Source organism: Antedon mediterranea, chromosome 9, assembly GCF_964355755.1.
Source record: "Antedon mediterranea chromosome 9, ecAntMedi1.1, whole genome shotgun sequence".
NCBI lineage: Eukaryota > Metazoa > Echinodermata > Crinoidea > Comatulida > Antedonidae > Antedon > Antedon mediterranea.
Genome location: NC_092678.1, coordinates 8,301,035 through 8,317,472, shown reverse-complemented (window position 1 = coordinate 8,317,472; position 16,438 = coordinate 8,301,035). Strand labels below are relative to the sequence as shown.

Below are 16,438 nucleotides of genomic sequence, written 5' to 3'. Positions count from 1 at the left end.
ATTTATATAGAATGTATTCACATATTTGAGTGCATTATGCTTCTCAAAGTTTGCTTCCGTCATACTTAATGTATAATCAATTGGATATAAATTGTATAATGGAATACATTTCCACTTTCCTGGATCCGGGCTTAGTAAACGTTTTACCCAGCCTAACTTTAAAGATTCAATCATAGAGTTAAAGTCTATCATTTTAATCCCACCATTTTCAATGTTTTGTATCAGAGTATTTCTTTTAATTTTTTCTTTATTACCACTCCATAAAAAGTTGTATAAAATCTTGTTTATTTCAGGAATAATAGATTTTGGCAAGTCTGTGACACTTGCATTATAAATAAGTTTTGATAACGCTAGCGTTTTAATTACCGTTATTTTCCCAAAGAATGATATTTTTCTTTTTTCCCAAGTTTTAAGGATCTTTTTTAGATTTTCAATTTTCTCATACCAATTTTTTGTATTGCAAATATCCTTATCATAACCAATGTAAATACCTAGAAACTTAATAGGTTCTTGATTAAAGGTAATGTTGCAATAGTTACTAATTTTCTCTTTATCACAACCAATCCACATTCCCCTTGTCTTGGATTTATTTAGCATCAGACCTGACATTTCACAAAAACAATCTATTTCGTTAAAATAACTTTGTATGGCTTTTTCATTCTTGGCAAAAATCACAGTATCGTCTGCTAATTGCGCAATCTTTACATTAACATTTTCATTAGTTACTGACGGCAAATTGATACCTTTACACAAATGATTATTTCTTATATTTGTTGCCATAACTTCGACTACTAAAATAAATAAAAGTGCTGAGAGTGGACAACCTTGACGGATTCCTCTATTCATTAAAACACCTTCTGACATCCATCCATTATTTACAATGTAACTTTCAGTATCGTTATACATAACTTTAACCCATTGTATAAATTGAATACCGAAACCAAATTTTTCTAAAGTTTTAAACATAAAATATCTGCCTACAGAATCAAAGGCTTTTTCAAAATCTATAAAAATCAAAGCACCTTCTTGTTTATGTACGTCACTATAATTAAGTAAATCTTCTATTAATCTTATGCTTTCACCAGAGAACCTGCCTTTGATATATCCCTTTTGATCATTATTAATTATGGAGCTAATGACCGAATGTAACCTATTGGCTAACACTTGTGCAATAATCTTATAATCAATATTCAAAAGAGTAATAGGTCTCCAATTATGAAGTTTCTCTCTTTCACCTTTTTTATACAGTAATGAAATAATACCTTTACGTTGCGAAGATGTCAGTTTTTTATTCAAGAAACTGAAGTTAACAGAATCACACAATAAATTTCCTAAGGAATCCCAGAATGTGCGATAAAATTCGACTGTTAGCCCATCTGTACCAGGACTTTTATTTAACTTCATGTGTAAAAGAGCCATCTTGCATTCATAATTTGTTAACATACCTTCACATTTTTGCTTTTCTTCAAATGACAGTGTATTGATTTTAGTACTACCAAAATAACTATTAATATTTTCCTGGTTTGAAGGGGTTTCTTTATACAATTCTTTGAAAAACCTAACTTGCTCGTTAAGAATTTCTTGGGTGTTTGTCGTAATTTTTCCATTTGGTTTAAGTACTGACGTAATATGTTTTTTCTTAGCCTTGTTTTTTTCTAAACCTAAAAAGAACTTAGTATTTCTTTCTCCTTTTTCAGTCCATTCTACTCGAGCCCTAATTTGTGCTCCTTTTGCTTCAGATGTATAAATTTGGTTTAGCTCGTTTAATTTGTTATTTAATATCTTTTCTGTCTTTTGATCATACGCACCATCAAGCTCATCGTTTAACTTATACACTTCTTTAATTAATGTATTCTTTCTTATATTTTTTTGCATTTTCTTATTTATTCCGTATTTACACGAGAATTCCTTTATTTTAATTTTTAGGTATTCCCATAAGAGACTTGGATTAAGCTTGTTTTCATTTTTTTTAATATTTTCAATAATATTTAAAATGCTTTGTATAAAATCTTTATTCTCCAAAAAACTATTATTGAATTTCCAATTTCCAGGTCCTTTTTTTTCATGACTATTTATAATTTTCAACGAAATAGCTTGATGGTCTGAAAGAACAGAAGGTCTGATATCGGTGTCAATAACATCACCATGTTTGTATAATACTCTAGATATCAGCCAGTAATCTAACCTTCTATATGTATTTTTACGTCTCCAAGTAAATTGGGTTTTTGTTTCATGACTTATTCTCCAAATATCACAGAGCTTTGATTTATTAATACATTTTTTTAAAATTGCAGGAGATTTGTCATAGCTTAGATACAGGCTGTTTCTTTGGTCAGCATTATGTTGTAAAACACAATTCATGTCACCCCCCATTATTATATGCTCATCTTTAACATTGCAAAGATTATCAATTTTCTTGTCAAGCTTCTTAAAAAAAATTGATCTCTCTTTATAGTTATTTGGTGCATATACATTTATAAGATTTATTTGTTTATTCTTAAGTAATATACCAAGTATAATAATTCTTCCATCTTCGTCAGAATACTTATGAATGATTTCTTTTACATCTAAACCGTTCTTAAATAAAATGGATACTCCTCTACTATTGGTCGTTCCATAACTATGGTACAATCTACCTTTCCAAGCTGCATCAAATATATGAATTGATTTTTTATCAAAATGAGTTTCTTGTAATAAAATAATATCGGACCTTTGGTCTTTTGACCATTGACAAAATTTCCTTATTTTTTTTCCATCTCTTAGACCTCTAATGTTAAGAGAAACTAACTGTAGATGATCATTAGATAGTTTAGGTCTATTCATTTTTTTTTTTTATATTTATATAAAATATTTCTATTATTATAGTTAAAAACAAAAATGCATTACCTTAAGACGGTATTGCTGATTACAGAATTTTGCAAGATTCCTTAGCTAACCGAGTCAGATTTTTTTTCTTTTTTTTCTGCATTTTTTGACTCACCGCTCACCGTAATCTTCTTTCGTTTACTTGTAGCAAAGTTCTGTCTGCTAATTGCGGCAGATGTTTCATTCGCGCTTTCGACTTCTTGATCTCCGGTAACAGCAGTAGTAGTGGTAAAGTCGGTTATTGGTCTCATTCCTTTGCTAGCTTTGTTTGTTTTTTCTGTCGTCGATTCTTGTTCAGGTTTGTCATTTTTTTTCTTTTCCCGTTGTTTTACTTTCCTTTTATCCTTCTTTATCTTGTTAGACACGTCTTCACAGTTGACTGACTTCACTCTGTCAATGGCATCTTTCATGATCAACTGAACCTTCTCCTCCAACTCAATCGAGCCTAAGGTATCTCTAGGTGTAGACGGTTTATTTAACAGGTCTTCTAACACGTCAATTACGGTTTGTACATTGTCAGGTTCATCTTTGTCATCATTAATTAAACATTTTCCAATTAAACCAGTATATTAAAACTCCAACGCGCGTAACGGAAAACAGTAGTAGTTGTATTGATTAAATTTTTTCAAATAGGGATGACTTTATAAGCAAAACTGGAGTTGTACCAATTGGAATTAGCGATCACTCATTGATATATGCAATACGTAAAAAAATTAAAATAAAATTGCCCCCGCGTATTTTACATACGAGAACCTTCCGGAAATTTAACGAAGATTTGTTTATTTCTGATCTTGCATCTGCTCCGTGGAGTATTTGTGAGGCGTCCGAGGATGCTGACGAGGCTTGGGACATTTGGAAACACATTTTTACTGATATTTGTGATATTCATGCTCCTATGGTGACGGTCAGGAGGAAGGGAACTGATATTCCATGGCTTACAGACGAATTTGTTTCCCTTTCTCGTGACCGTGATTATTTAAAACAAAAAGCCGAAAAAACTAAGAACATAGATGATTGGAATTCTTACAAAAAGGCAAGAAATAAATTAAATAATTTGTCTAAATCACTAAAACGCGACTATATAAATAATAAATTAAAGGATAATGTTAATGACACTAAAACATTATGGAAAACCATGAAAGACTTTTTACCCAATAAAAAGAAACAAACTAAAACAACTCTCAATGTAAACGGTAATGAAATAAACAATCCAACTGATATTGCTAATCATTTTAATAAATATTTTTGCTCAATTTCTAATGAACTTGCATCCCATTTTAATGACAACCAAAACGATATTACCGTTGAATCGTTATCACAATTTCAACAACGTTTCAACTTTAAAGATATTAATGGAAATGAAATTGAAGCTTTGTTGGAAAAGTTAGAAATTGGAAAAGCTACTGGAATTGATGGGATTTCCGCTAGGTTACTTAAAATTGCATCTTCACAAATTTCTCAAAGTCTTGCCTTTTTGTTTAACTGGTCATTAAGATCTGGTGTTATTCCAAGTGAATGGAAATGTGCTAAGGTTACTCCGCTTTATAAAGGACGATGTAAACATGAACTTAACAACTACCGTCCAATATCTGTTATACCTATTGTTATGAAAGTTTTTGAAAGATGCATCCATAATCAAGTTATGAATCATATAAATGAGTTTAATTTATTATGTAAAAATCAATCTGGTTTTAGGTCGTTACATTCAACTTCTACTACACTGATAGATGTATGCAATTATATATATAAAAATATTGATAATGGCTTGGTAACTGGAGCAATTTTTCTTGACCTAAAAAAGGCGTTTGATACGGTAGACCACGATATTTTATTACGTAAATTATGCACCTTTGGAATGATAAACACTGAGCTTGCATGGTTCAGTAATTATTTAAAAAATCGCAAACAATTTGTTAATTTTAATGGAAAAAAATCTGAAATTTTAAATGTCAACTATGGGGTACCACAAGGCTCAATTCTTGGCCCTTTGTTGTTTATTTTATACATAAATGACTTACATGATAGTGTTGATGGGATTTGTAAAACAGTCCTCTATGCAGACGACACTGCGCTTTTTTATGCATGTAAATCAAATGAAGAGCTTACAACAGTTTTAACTGAACAGTTGGAAAATGTAAAACAATGGTTAGATAAACATAAATTAACTCTAAACATTGATAAAACCAAATACATGCTTTTTGGTACTCATGCACGTGTTAATAAAACAACAGATGAAACAGTAATTTTTGATAACATTCCGATTGAGAAAGTTGAAACGTTTAAATATTTGGGACTTACATTTGATGAACAACTCTCATGGAAAGTACATATTGATTCTATATGTGCAAAACTATCAAAAATTCTACATCTGTTTTATAGATTGAAAAGTTTTACATCTCCTAAAATTATTAAAAGATTATACAATGCTCTATTTTTATCACATATTGACTATTTTTCAACAGTCTGGGGTACTGGTTCAAACGCCCATATTTTAAAATTGCAAAGGGTACAAAATAGAGCTGCACGATTAATACTAGGTGCTGATATTCGAACTCCTGTTAGACAAATGCATTATGATTTAGGTTGGCTAACAATTAAGACAAGAATTGAATATCATACAATTTGTACAATATTTAGATGTTTACAAGAATCTGTACCTTCATACTTATGTGATGTTTTGCAATATATTAGTAGTGTACACAATATTCAAACCAGAAACTATGAAAATAATCTGTTGTATTTGCCCAGATGTAACCTCGAAATATACAAACGTAGTTTTGTTTATTATGGAAGTTCACTCTGGAATGGCCTACCTTATGAATTAAGAAAACAAAACAATTATAACCGTTTTAAATCACTTGTTAAGATTCATTTATTGTTGCCGGTGGTCTAGGATGGTTCCAGTGAAATATATTTAAATATGGTATAAAAGTTATAATAATAATGAGAACATGCATTGAAGTTTAGTTTTAGTTTAAGTTTTAGTTTAAGTTTAGTTTAAGTTGTTTTCAAATTTTGTTTAAATGTGCCGTAGGGCCCCTCGGAAGAGCAGTTTTATTTTATTACTGAGAGGGCTACCCTACTAAAAGAAAACGAAATAAATAAATAAATAAATAAATTGATCAATAATTGCTGAGGCCTAGGAATCTCTTGGAAAACTGAAACCAGATTTAATGAATGTTGTTTAATCTGGTTTTGTTGATAAAGAAAATATAATTCAAATTACTGCACTACTAACTTCATTAATTTCTATTTTTTAGATTTTATAAACACGCTATTTAATTAGTTGCTATATATAAACTTTTGTCTAGACACCACCACGCGGTCTAATTCGTAATTTTATAAACCCTGAATTATTTTTATGTAGGCCTACACAGTACCTACAGACTTGGAGCAAGTCTAGAAATAAGCATGCCTACATCGGTCGGTCGCTACGTTGTGATTAGACTTGCTCCAAGTCTGTATTTATTGTCTTTTTTATGTTACTCCACCAGTCGACGTTTCGATTTTTGTCTGGAAATACAAGTTTACAAGCTCAAGTAGTATACGTATGAAACGCCATATGTGCCAAAATATTTATCTTTTAACTAATATTAAGTCAAAACTCCGTCTGGAACCCAGGCTACGTTGTGATAGGCATCCCAATGTACGCCAAATTCTAAAATGTGTTGTCGCAAACTCGAAAGGTTAATTTAAAAGAGAGCCATTTTAAAATTATCGGTCCATTAAAAACTTACAAAATAAACATCGAGTTATGTCAACAACGGTTTGTTTGTTCAATATGCTAAATTAAATTAAAAATTAAATGATTCTGAATTACAACAATTGTTTGTTTGTTTTAATATGCATTAAATTAAAAATTAAATGATAAATATGCTGAAAACAATACGTTGCTGACAACGAGGATTAGAAGGTACAAAGGGAAACCCGGGGTCATCCAGTTAAGGTCAATTTTAATTATCAATACACCTTTGCGATCTCACGACTTTTGTCTATATGACAATACTAATCATCATAATACAATAAATATTGCTGTAATTAAACTGTAATCGTTATAAGAACAAAAGGGATACAAATTGTGGAAATATGTTCAGTCCTTCTAAAGCGCGCGTTAGTCTAAAACTCACATAATTCTTAACTGGAAGAAGGAAAAATGGGTTTCATTAGTTTGGTTGTCTTGATTTGTTTTTCACTTATAAGCCCGGTGTACACGGGCAGTTGGGATTCATACATTAATAATGTGATCGGTCACACTGCTGGTCAAGTAGACAAAGCCTGTATAATTGGCTTAGATGATGGCGAATCTTGGACAACAGCGGACCATTCGAACGCTCTTATACTAGAAGCTGGTGAGGGTGCGGACATAGCGGTGCCTTTTAGAACTAAGGATTTCTCAACGTTTCAGGCAAGTGGTATACAAGCTGAGGGGGTTAAATACCAATTTTTGAGGAGCGAAGAGAAAAAAGACGGCACAGTACTTGTTTTGGGTAAAAAGAAGGATAATGGAGCAATTACGATGCAGTCTTCAAAAACTGCCATAGTTATCGCCCATACAAAAAAGGGAGGAAGCCAAGGACACACAAATAAAGGTGTGGCAGTTATTGCTGAATATCTTGCATCATTGGACATGTAGGCCAAGCCACGTACTGCAACCTGTTGTACACGAAAGAAGATCAAAGCATACCAACTAATACTACAGATATATCACTTTTTCATTTTGTGATTCATAATTTTAGAACATACGGTACTGCACTAGAATATTAACACTGTAAATTATGTTAAGTCCAAGAACACAAAATATTGATAAACTATTGTTTCGGTAACATATTGAGGCTCTATCTTTTCCATAGCCAAATCTACAACAACTAAATTTGAACAATAAATGGACGGTCAACAGAGGGACATCACATCATTCAGGTTTTACTTTTTACAACAGTTGCAACAAATTTAAAAATAACTATGACATGCATGTGTCCGACGATGTTTTTTGTATAGCTAATTAATTGTTTTAGATAAATGACACTATACGGTTTATGATCTCGAAATAAAAATTCACAAAAACGCAGAAATATTGTACCAAGCAACTTTTCTTATCAGCAGCGGTGATGCTTTTCGCGTCACAACAGAATGATTTTCCAAACACCGACTTGAATACTAAACATAAAAAGACAATACAATTTACAAGCTGATTTTCTCGGAAAAATATCATTTAATTTACGTAAGAAGAAAATACTAAAATCAAATTGTTCCATATAGACTTACTTTAAATTTAGTAGAACTGCATTATGTAAAAATTAAAACAAATTCACAGTACATAAATTGTCAATGAATAAAATAATGAACAAAATTGAATTTCGTAAAATACCGGTAGTCACACACATCGTCATTGTAGTATGCTTGTAAAACACACGATACAATCAAAGGTAAATAATAACAACATTACTCATCATAATATTAATGACAAAATATCGAACCCTGAGCTGGAAGCATGTACTGTATTCGAATACGAAACTCTGACTTCGCAAGTAATATTTAAAAACTTTTTACAATATTGTAACGTAAATAAGTACAACTACAGATATGATATTCCTAAATTAACTTCATTACTTATAATTTTCATTTTAATAATATTTTTATTAGAACATTATTATTTAATTCATTCATTTCATATTAGTTTGACTATCCTATATGAGCGGATAAAGGGAAGAGTATTAATTATTTAAAATTTAAATACTATGGCCTCAGTGGCGTTACGGCTATAAGGGCTCATTGGCTACTGTAGTTTCCAGCATTGGAGGGCCACTGGGGGTTCCTAAACCAAGGGCCTTGGTGTTACACAACTGATGGGTCTGTTGTTATCAGCACAGGTCAGAAAACTAATGTCTTTAGAAAATAAGGAAGTTGTAAATATGTTTATTTCAATGTTCAGTACAGGTATGTCCTCGGAAGAATAGTTGTTGATGTTACCAGCTATGAATTGGTATACGTAACACGACTGAAATCTTGGCTGGATTGGTATTAAACGAAACACTTTTCGGTAACACGACTGGAATCTTGGTTGTTGGATTGGTACTAAACAACTAGACTAATATGTGGTAGTCCTAATACGTAACATGACTGAAATATTGATTGTTGGATTGGTATCTAACGACTATCCATTGGTATACATAACACAACTAAAATCGTGGTTGTTGGATTGGTATTAAACGACTAGACTAAGCATGTGGTAGGCCTATACGTAACACGACTGAAATCTTGGTTGTTGGATTGGTATGAAACGACTATCCATTGGTATACATAACACGACTGAAATCTGGGCTGTTGGATTGGTATTAAACGACTAGACTAAGCATGTGGTATGCCTATACGTAACACGACTGAAATCTGGGCTGTTGGATTGGTATTAAACGAAACACTTTTCGGTAACACAACTAAAATCTTGGTTGTTGGATTGGTATTAAACGACTAGACTAAGCATGTGGTAGGCCTATACGTAACACGACTGAAATCTTGGCTGTTGGATTGGTATTAAACGACTATCCATTGGTATACATAACACGACTGAAATATTGGTTGTTGGATTGGTACTAATCGAAACACTGGTATTAGGTAACACGACTGAAATCTTGGTTGTTGGATTGGTATTAAACGACTAGACTAAGCATGTAGTATGCCTATACGTAACACGACTGGAATCTTGGTTGTTGGATTGGTATGAAACGACTATCCATTGGTATACATAACACGACTGAAATCTGGGCTGTTGGATTGGTATTAAACGAAACACTTTTCGGTAACACAACTAAAATCTTGGTTGTTGGATTGGTATTAAACGACTAGACTAAGCATGTGGTAGGCCTATACGTAACACGACTGAAATCTTGGCTGTTGGATTGGTATTAAACGACTATCCATTGGTAAAGGTAACACGACTGAAATCTTGGTTGGAGTGGATTATGCATTGTTATACGTAACACGAATGTCCGACAAACATCGGCCGATTGATTCGAAGCATGGATCACAACAAGCCGAACAACAAGCTCGATATATAAACTTGCAGGAATTGACATTGATGATGTAGGCCTTGAGGCACGGGGTTATACACCAGACGTGGTAGAATGAAAGAGCGGCAAACTCACAACCCCAGCAGAACGATAGTGGCACGGCGCAAAGTATCGTCAAGATCCGATAGCAAAGGCTTTTGGATCCTTCGAAGCATTTGAAAGCGCATTTCCAGACACCATCGATACTGTGGGAACCATCTGGCTCTCCGAGAACTTCGTCAAAAGCTACCTTTAACAAAATAATACAAATTAAGTGAGTGTCAAATAATCAATTTGCAAGTTATATAATCAGACTATCGAAAAAGACCCCTTACCTAACACATTAATAGTTTACTCATTCATGAATAAATGAACATAGTATAAATAATTTTGTAAATTCAAACATGAATCTGCAATGAATCATAATTTTCATGCGACTTATATCAATATTCGATTTTTTTTTAAATAAAACCAACAATTCGATACATTTGATTGGTTTGATCTTATACAGCAAATTTCAAATATCAGTAGGGCCTACCCTAAAGGCCAACTCAGACAGCATCATACGATGAGGCCAGACGAAACATCTTGACTCTTCGGTGCTGTCCGAGTTGAATCCCCACGCACGAGACGAGTCGTATTGAGATAATAACGTCGGGCGTAGTTTTTAGATCGTCGAGAGAACTTTAAACATTTAACTTTCTCCCGTCGTTGGACCGTGTCGTACGATGGTGTCTGAGTTGGCCATAACGGACGTACAGATCCACTCTCCAGAAAAGCAGGAAAACCATCAACATTGATCCTAATTTTTAAAAATATCTAGGTATATATGTAATTTTTTTTCTGTTAAATCTGTATAAATGAATTTGATAACGTTACCTTAACATGTGAATTTAAATCCGTAGGATCTCGATTCACCATATCAACTTCATCCGGAATTTCGGTTGGCATTTTGTCTAATTTGTCGTTCTTAATCACTGTAACGTATATGCTTCGTTTGGAAGACAAGTTCAGAATGCCGTGTGTTTCAAGTGTTTCTCTAATATTCCTATAGGGATTGTGTTGAATTCGTGTTGCTTAGCGAGTAAGGCGAGTCCTTAGTGACGACGACGAAACAAAAATTGTTTGCAGGCAAATATTTTGCAGGGTAAACAGACTGCCATTGTGACAGTACTCTAAGAACAAGTTTTACAGAATGTATATAGAAACCAGTTTCCTTTTGGAAGAACAACTAAGTAAACACTGCTGAACTGTATACGTTACCTTAGACACGCAGCTTACAAAATGATTACAAACGGAATGTATGTTATTTTAAAATACGCATAGCGATCAAAGATCATATAATATTACAAATTGTAAAAAGCCATTGATTTACAAAATAGGCCTATTATATTTTAAAACGTGCTTCTTCTCTTCACCTATGTTTGCTCTTTAGTACAGCGCGCACACACACAGTGCATTTACATATCCCATTCTCAGTGCTGTATCATACAATATTGCCTAGTATCATAGGAAATTCCGTAAAACAGAATATCATGTGTATCACATGTGGTACCTGTATCATGCAAGGTAAGGCTTTTTAATGTAATAATAGTTAATACATTCATTTTCCATAATATATAGCCTACATACATCAAGTATAAAGTTGTATAGAAGAAGACTATGTGGTTTAAAATAAAAGCTCGTGTTTCAAAAACCAAAAATTAAACGATAAAAATTAACCGATAATTAACCGATAAACTGCCTGTGAAAACGGGGTTTAATCAAATTCCACTCCAGAGAAACTAACCGATAATTATCTCATTCAAATCGGATAATTATCAAACAAATGCGATCATTTTTTAACCCTTGACCTGAATGAAAAATTGTCGCGTTATGATTGGGCCCCTGGTTGTTTCGTACTGATCATGCGCAATTTATTTAATTCATTAGTTATTAAAACATTAACAGATAATTTTGTTTTAGCTGCAGAAACATGGCCAAAGATTAGGGCCGTCTGAAATAATGAAAGTAATATATCCATACTATTTAAGCATACCTACTTCAAGCGGTCGTGCTATTCGGTAACAAGAACTAATTTTATCTATAGACTATAAGTCACGTGGGCAGAGGAGAGTTAACCCTTGGCATCTCAAGCGTAAACTCTTACCCCCAGTGTGGTAAAAGAGGAACGGTAAATATTTGTATCACTTTTAGACATTAATTCAGACTTTATACATTCTTGCTCATATAAATTAATATAAACAATACCTACTTACAAAACCATTATAGTAATTACCATGTTTATTTAATTATACAGACCTGATTATACATTACTCATATAGGAATTGACAATACAAAATATAAATTTCTTTAAATTAGTTAAATAATCTCATTGCAATGTTTGTGATTATTTCTCTTAATTTCCTTGGCAGCAGAGAAACAAACCCATGTAAAACCTAGTCTCTATCAAACTAGTTCGAAAAAAAGTGTGATGTGCCCAAATATGGTAGTGATATGAGGTCATTGTGTCCATATATGCGCACATAATAATGTTTTTGTCGATCACATAAAGTTTGATAGTGTAGACAGAGCTTTAAAAAATAACCGCTTTATCTTCTGTACCTGAGCGCTGGCGTAAAAAAAAAAGAAAAAAAGAATTGATGTCGCTTATTTTGTAAGTGTCTATTACGCTTATTGTACAGATTATCGTTAAACGAAACCAACGACGCTGAAGTAAAAATAACTTGGATATTTTATTCTTCGTCATGCCACTATTATTACCGTATCAAATACAATTTATATAGATTCTGAAGATACACAAGGAAACTACATCTCACTATATGCGTTAATAAACAGACAAACGATATATATCATTTTCTAGTGATCCTTCAAAATCAAATTTTGTATCCACATTTGCCGTCTGGTCTTCATTATTAACGCCAGACGGCCACTTACAACCGACGTCTCTATACGGTTGACCAGTAAGGAAGTACACCTCAATATCTCTTCTAATCTCCATCACGCGTATGCTTTGTTCCCTTGTTTTCTGTCCTTGGTTCTGGACGATTCTAGCCAGTGTTGGAAGGATACCAGCTATTAATATAGATGCAAATAATTTTATCTCGTCAGAGACATTACTAAACTCATTAAGTCCAAGTAGAGCCTCTATGCCACAGTACAGAAGGATCGCAAACGATAGTATGCGAACTAAACGTGCGATTTTGTTAGGACCCGTAGGTTGGTATTTATCAACTATAAACTCAAACAGTCCTCGGTCAATTGCCATATTGTAAGGCATATTGACGGCAGTGATGTAGGCATGTCCATAACGCTTCTTCGCAAGAGTAGGCCTAGCTTCACCATCCTGAGCGGTTAGTAATTCGTGATCGCCTTCACTATTGTTTTTCTTTTTAGATGACTCATGCTTCATATTGTTAGAATATTGGTCACTGTTCATTTTATCTTTGTAGGATCGTTCTTCCTTCTTTTTTTCTTTCAAAATATGTTTCATAATGACAATAATTTTAGTCAACAATTGACAATAATCGTCGTAATAGCCCGTTATTACAGGAACAGAGTACGCAAGAAACAGCAAAACGAAAAGGACATATGGCGCAACTTGATGTGAATTCCATGTTATTCCTAGAAACGTGTACCAGACGATCTCGGTCAAGTAGAAAAAAATAAAGAAGACCTTTGATATGATCCCCCACCAACCAAAGATAAAACTAACCACCCAGATAGCATAGATAAAAACGAAGAGTACAGATAAAAGAGAACGGTTGACATCATGCTTTATAGTTGCATTAACTGCTGGTGGAATTATAGCATTGCCATCTTCCTCTTCTCTGGCATCACTAACGGTATCCACTGAAGTCAGTTGAATATCATCTAGCATCTGTGTGTATTGCTTAACATCATTCTCTCCAGTAATAGGATCAATATTAGTGACTAGCACATCTGATTTATCATTTACTATGGACTTTAGTTCATCATTAGGTAAACTTTGCAGAACCGTTTCTCCATTTACTGAACATGCATCATATCCAGGTTCTGAAGCAAGCATTTTCTTATTAGTATCATCAGCATCAGTGGTGTCTTCTTCAAAATATCTTTCAATTGTTGCGCTTAGTCGTCTCCTGACGTCTTGAGTAAAATTACCAGATGGATCGCCGACGTCGTTGAGTACACTTCGAAAAGACAGACTAAACAGAATCACTCGAGTAAAGCAATAAAGTGTGGGAATTGATGTAACCAGAATTGAAATCAAGAACAAGGCGAAAAATGGTAAAAATAAAAGAATAAACATTATTTTCTTTAAAATAGATCTGTTGTTGAAATGCCGATTGATGAAGTCTTTATAGATATCAAATCCATATTTCCAAACTTGAATGCTTGCTCCCATCTTCATTCGGGTGACCATTAGGAAGAGGAACTTCTGGGTTCCTTGGTACTGATCGTTAGGGATCTTCAAACTATGTGGTAAATCTCGCCACCACAGCAATCTTCTTCTTTCATTTTCTTTCTCATTTAAAGCAAGATGAAATTTATTAGAATATATTGACTTAAAATACAGAACAATAATAAACATTAAGAAGATCGATAGATTAAAAAAAATATGAGAAAACGTGTTGAAGTTTGCATTTAAAATGCCGTTGATAAATGATTTTTCACGCCTTTTGCTGAAGTCAAGTTCTTCTGTCGAACTAACAAAGATAATGGGGATGTAAGGCAACGCAATGAAAAGTACAATGTAAATAACCCACCTGGCTATGAAGATCAAGTTGTAACGATTACCAAAAAATAAAAGAAAATGTTTTATTCCTAAAGATAAATCAGTTTCAAGATTAAGAAACTTGTTGGTTTCTATAGATATGTCATCAGCGCTACCAGGATTAAAATGATCAACCACTATTTGTGGAGAAACTGGGCCATCCTTCGATGTAAAATTCCTGGATAACGAAGCGTCCATTACGTGTGAACACGAAATTGGTGATTTAAATACAACGGGCATTTTTCTATGGAAAAAACCGATAAAAAGTGGAAAAAACAAACTTAGTATAAAACTTAAAACAAACACAACTGTTAGTTGAACGCTGACATCTTCATGGTCAATGTCAAAGGTCGTTGCAGAACTGTTAAAACATTCATAGTATGTATCGATTTGGAATATCAGATATGAACTAACATAATGAATATAGTACCAAGGAATTTGAAGTGTTTCTCGCGATTTTATCATTTCAATACAAACTGAGTTTATTGGTTCGTTGGTGGTGTTCACGCTTTTTAGAATAGAATTTGCGATTATATCCAGTCGCTCGTTATCATTGGCCTGTAGAAAACAAGGCGTTTGGCTAGTTTCAATTGTGATTTTGCTTACACCAGGTTTCAGGGTTCCAAGAGATAGAAAGATGAAGTCAAAAGGAAGTCTTGCCAAATGAACACCTTCTGTTCCTACAATCCACACCCAATGCGCTGGGTTGACAACAACTGATTCAGAGTCATTCACTAAAATGTTCTTATCGTCTGCGGGGAAGGACAGAAAGACATGTATGAAGGTGTAGCCAGCTGTTAAGTCTTCCAATAGATCTTTTGCATCTATCGGTATCAAACAATTCCCGTTTATACTCTCGGTTGAATGTAGTGTATGTTTTACTATTTCTGAATCACGTTTATTTCGAGATTCTTCTTCTGATTGTCCATTGACATTGTTTCTTCTATGGCTGTGGTGTAACTGGATTTCATGACCTTTCACGTCACTCAAAATGAATTGTATAAAAACAAGTAAAACTGGTACAGGTACTAACTTTGCCATCCTGAAAAAATAAAAAGAATACGGCAATGGTAATGGTAATTTTCGACGGTATCTAGTTGTGTGATATACGTCACAATGACAAATAATAATAACAATGAAATTGTATTTACAAATTACTGATAGAAAGTATAGGATAGTAAAATAAAGCTATGAGACGCTTAAACGTATAGTGTATAATACTATTCAACTAAGTGTCTACTACAATAGTGTCGACCTAGTGTTTACTATATCTAGAGTCTACTACGATTACATATCGTCGGCCACATCTAGTGTTGACTACATCTAGTTTTGACCACATCTAGTGTCAACAACACCTAGTGTTGACTACATCTAGTGTCGACTACATCTAGTGACTACTACATCTAGAATCGACTACATCTGGTGTCGTCTACTCCATCTAGTGACTACTATGTCAAATGGCCGATCTAACAACATCGGTAAGGGTTCGACGCCAACTCGCTCCTATTTCTGGTGGTGGAACAAGGACTATAAACCGTAGGTCTGGTGTACACAGTTATAACCTGTGTGTACTTTAAAGAACCCAGTTCATTATTCGAGTAGAGTAGGGGGTTACCCCGGTGAATTGGTTTAAAAAAATAGCCCTGCATCAGGGGGATTACCACCTATCTGATAGGACAGTGAATAATTTACTATTTGTAATCCTTGGCCACATTGTCTAAAGACATACAATAAAATAAAAATAAATAAATACTATATATAGTGTCGGCTACAT

At 33.5% G+C, this 16,438-nt stretch overlaps 2 protein-coding genes across 2 annotated transcripts in view; one reads left to right on the top strand and one right to left on the bottom strand.

The window, feature by feature from the left end:
- The window catches only part of LOC140059189 (major facilitator superfamily domain-containing protein 3-like), a 218,632-nt gene that overhangs the window by 59,633 nt on the left and 142,561 nt on the right, over positions 1 to 16,438 (bottom strand). The window lies entirely within an intron of this gene.
- Positions 7,019 to 7,498, top strand: LOC140058140 (profilin-like). The gene has a single exon (XM_072103696.1). It carries the CDS (start codon positions 7,019 to 7,021, stop codon positions 7,496 to 7,498), a length of 480 nt encoding a protein of 159 aa, XP_071959797.1.

Coding starts and splice junctions, on each gene's coding strand:
- LOC140058140 (XM_072103696.1), top strand. CDS start 7,019: ATGGGTTTCATTAGTTTGGTTGTCTTGATTTGTTTTTCACTTATAAGC.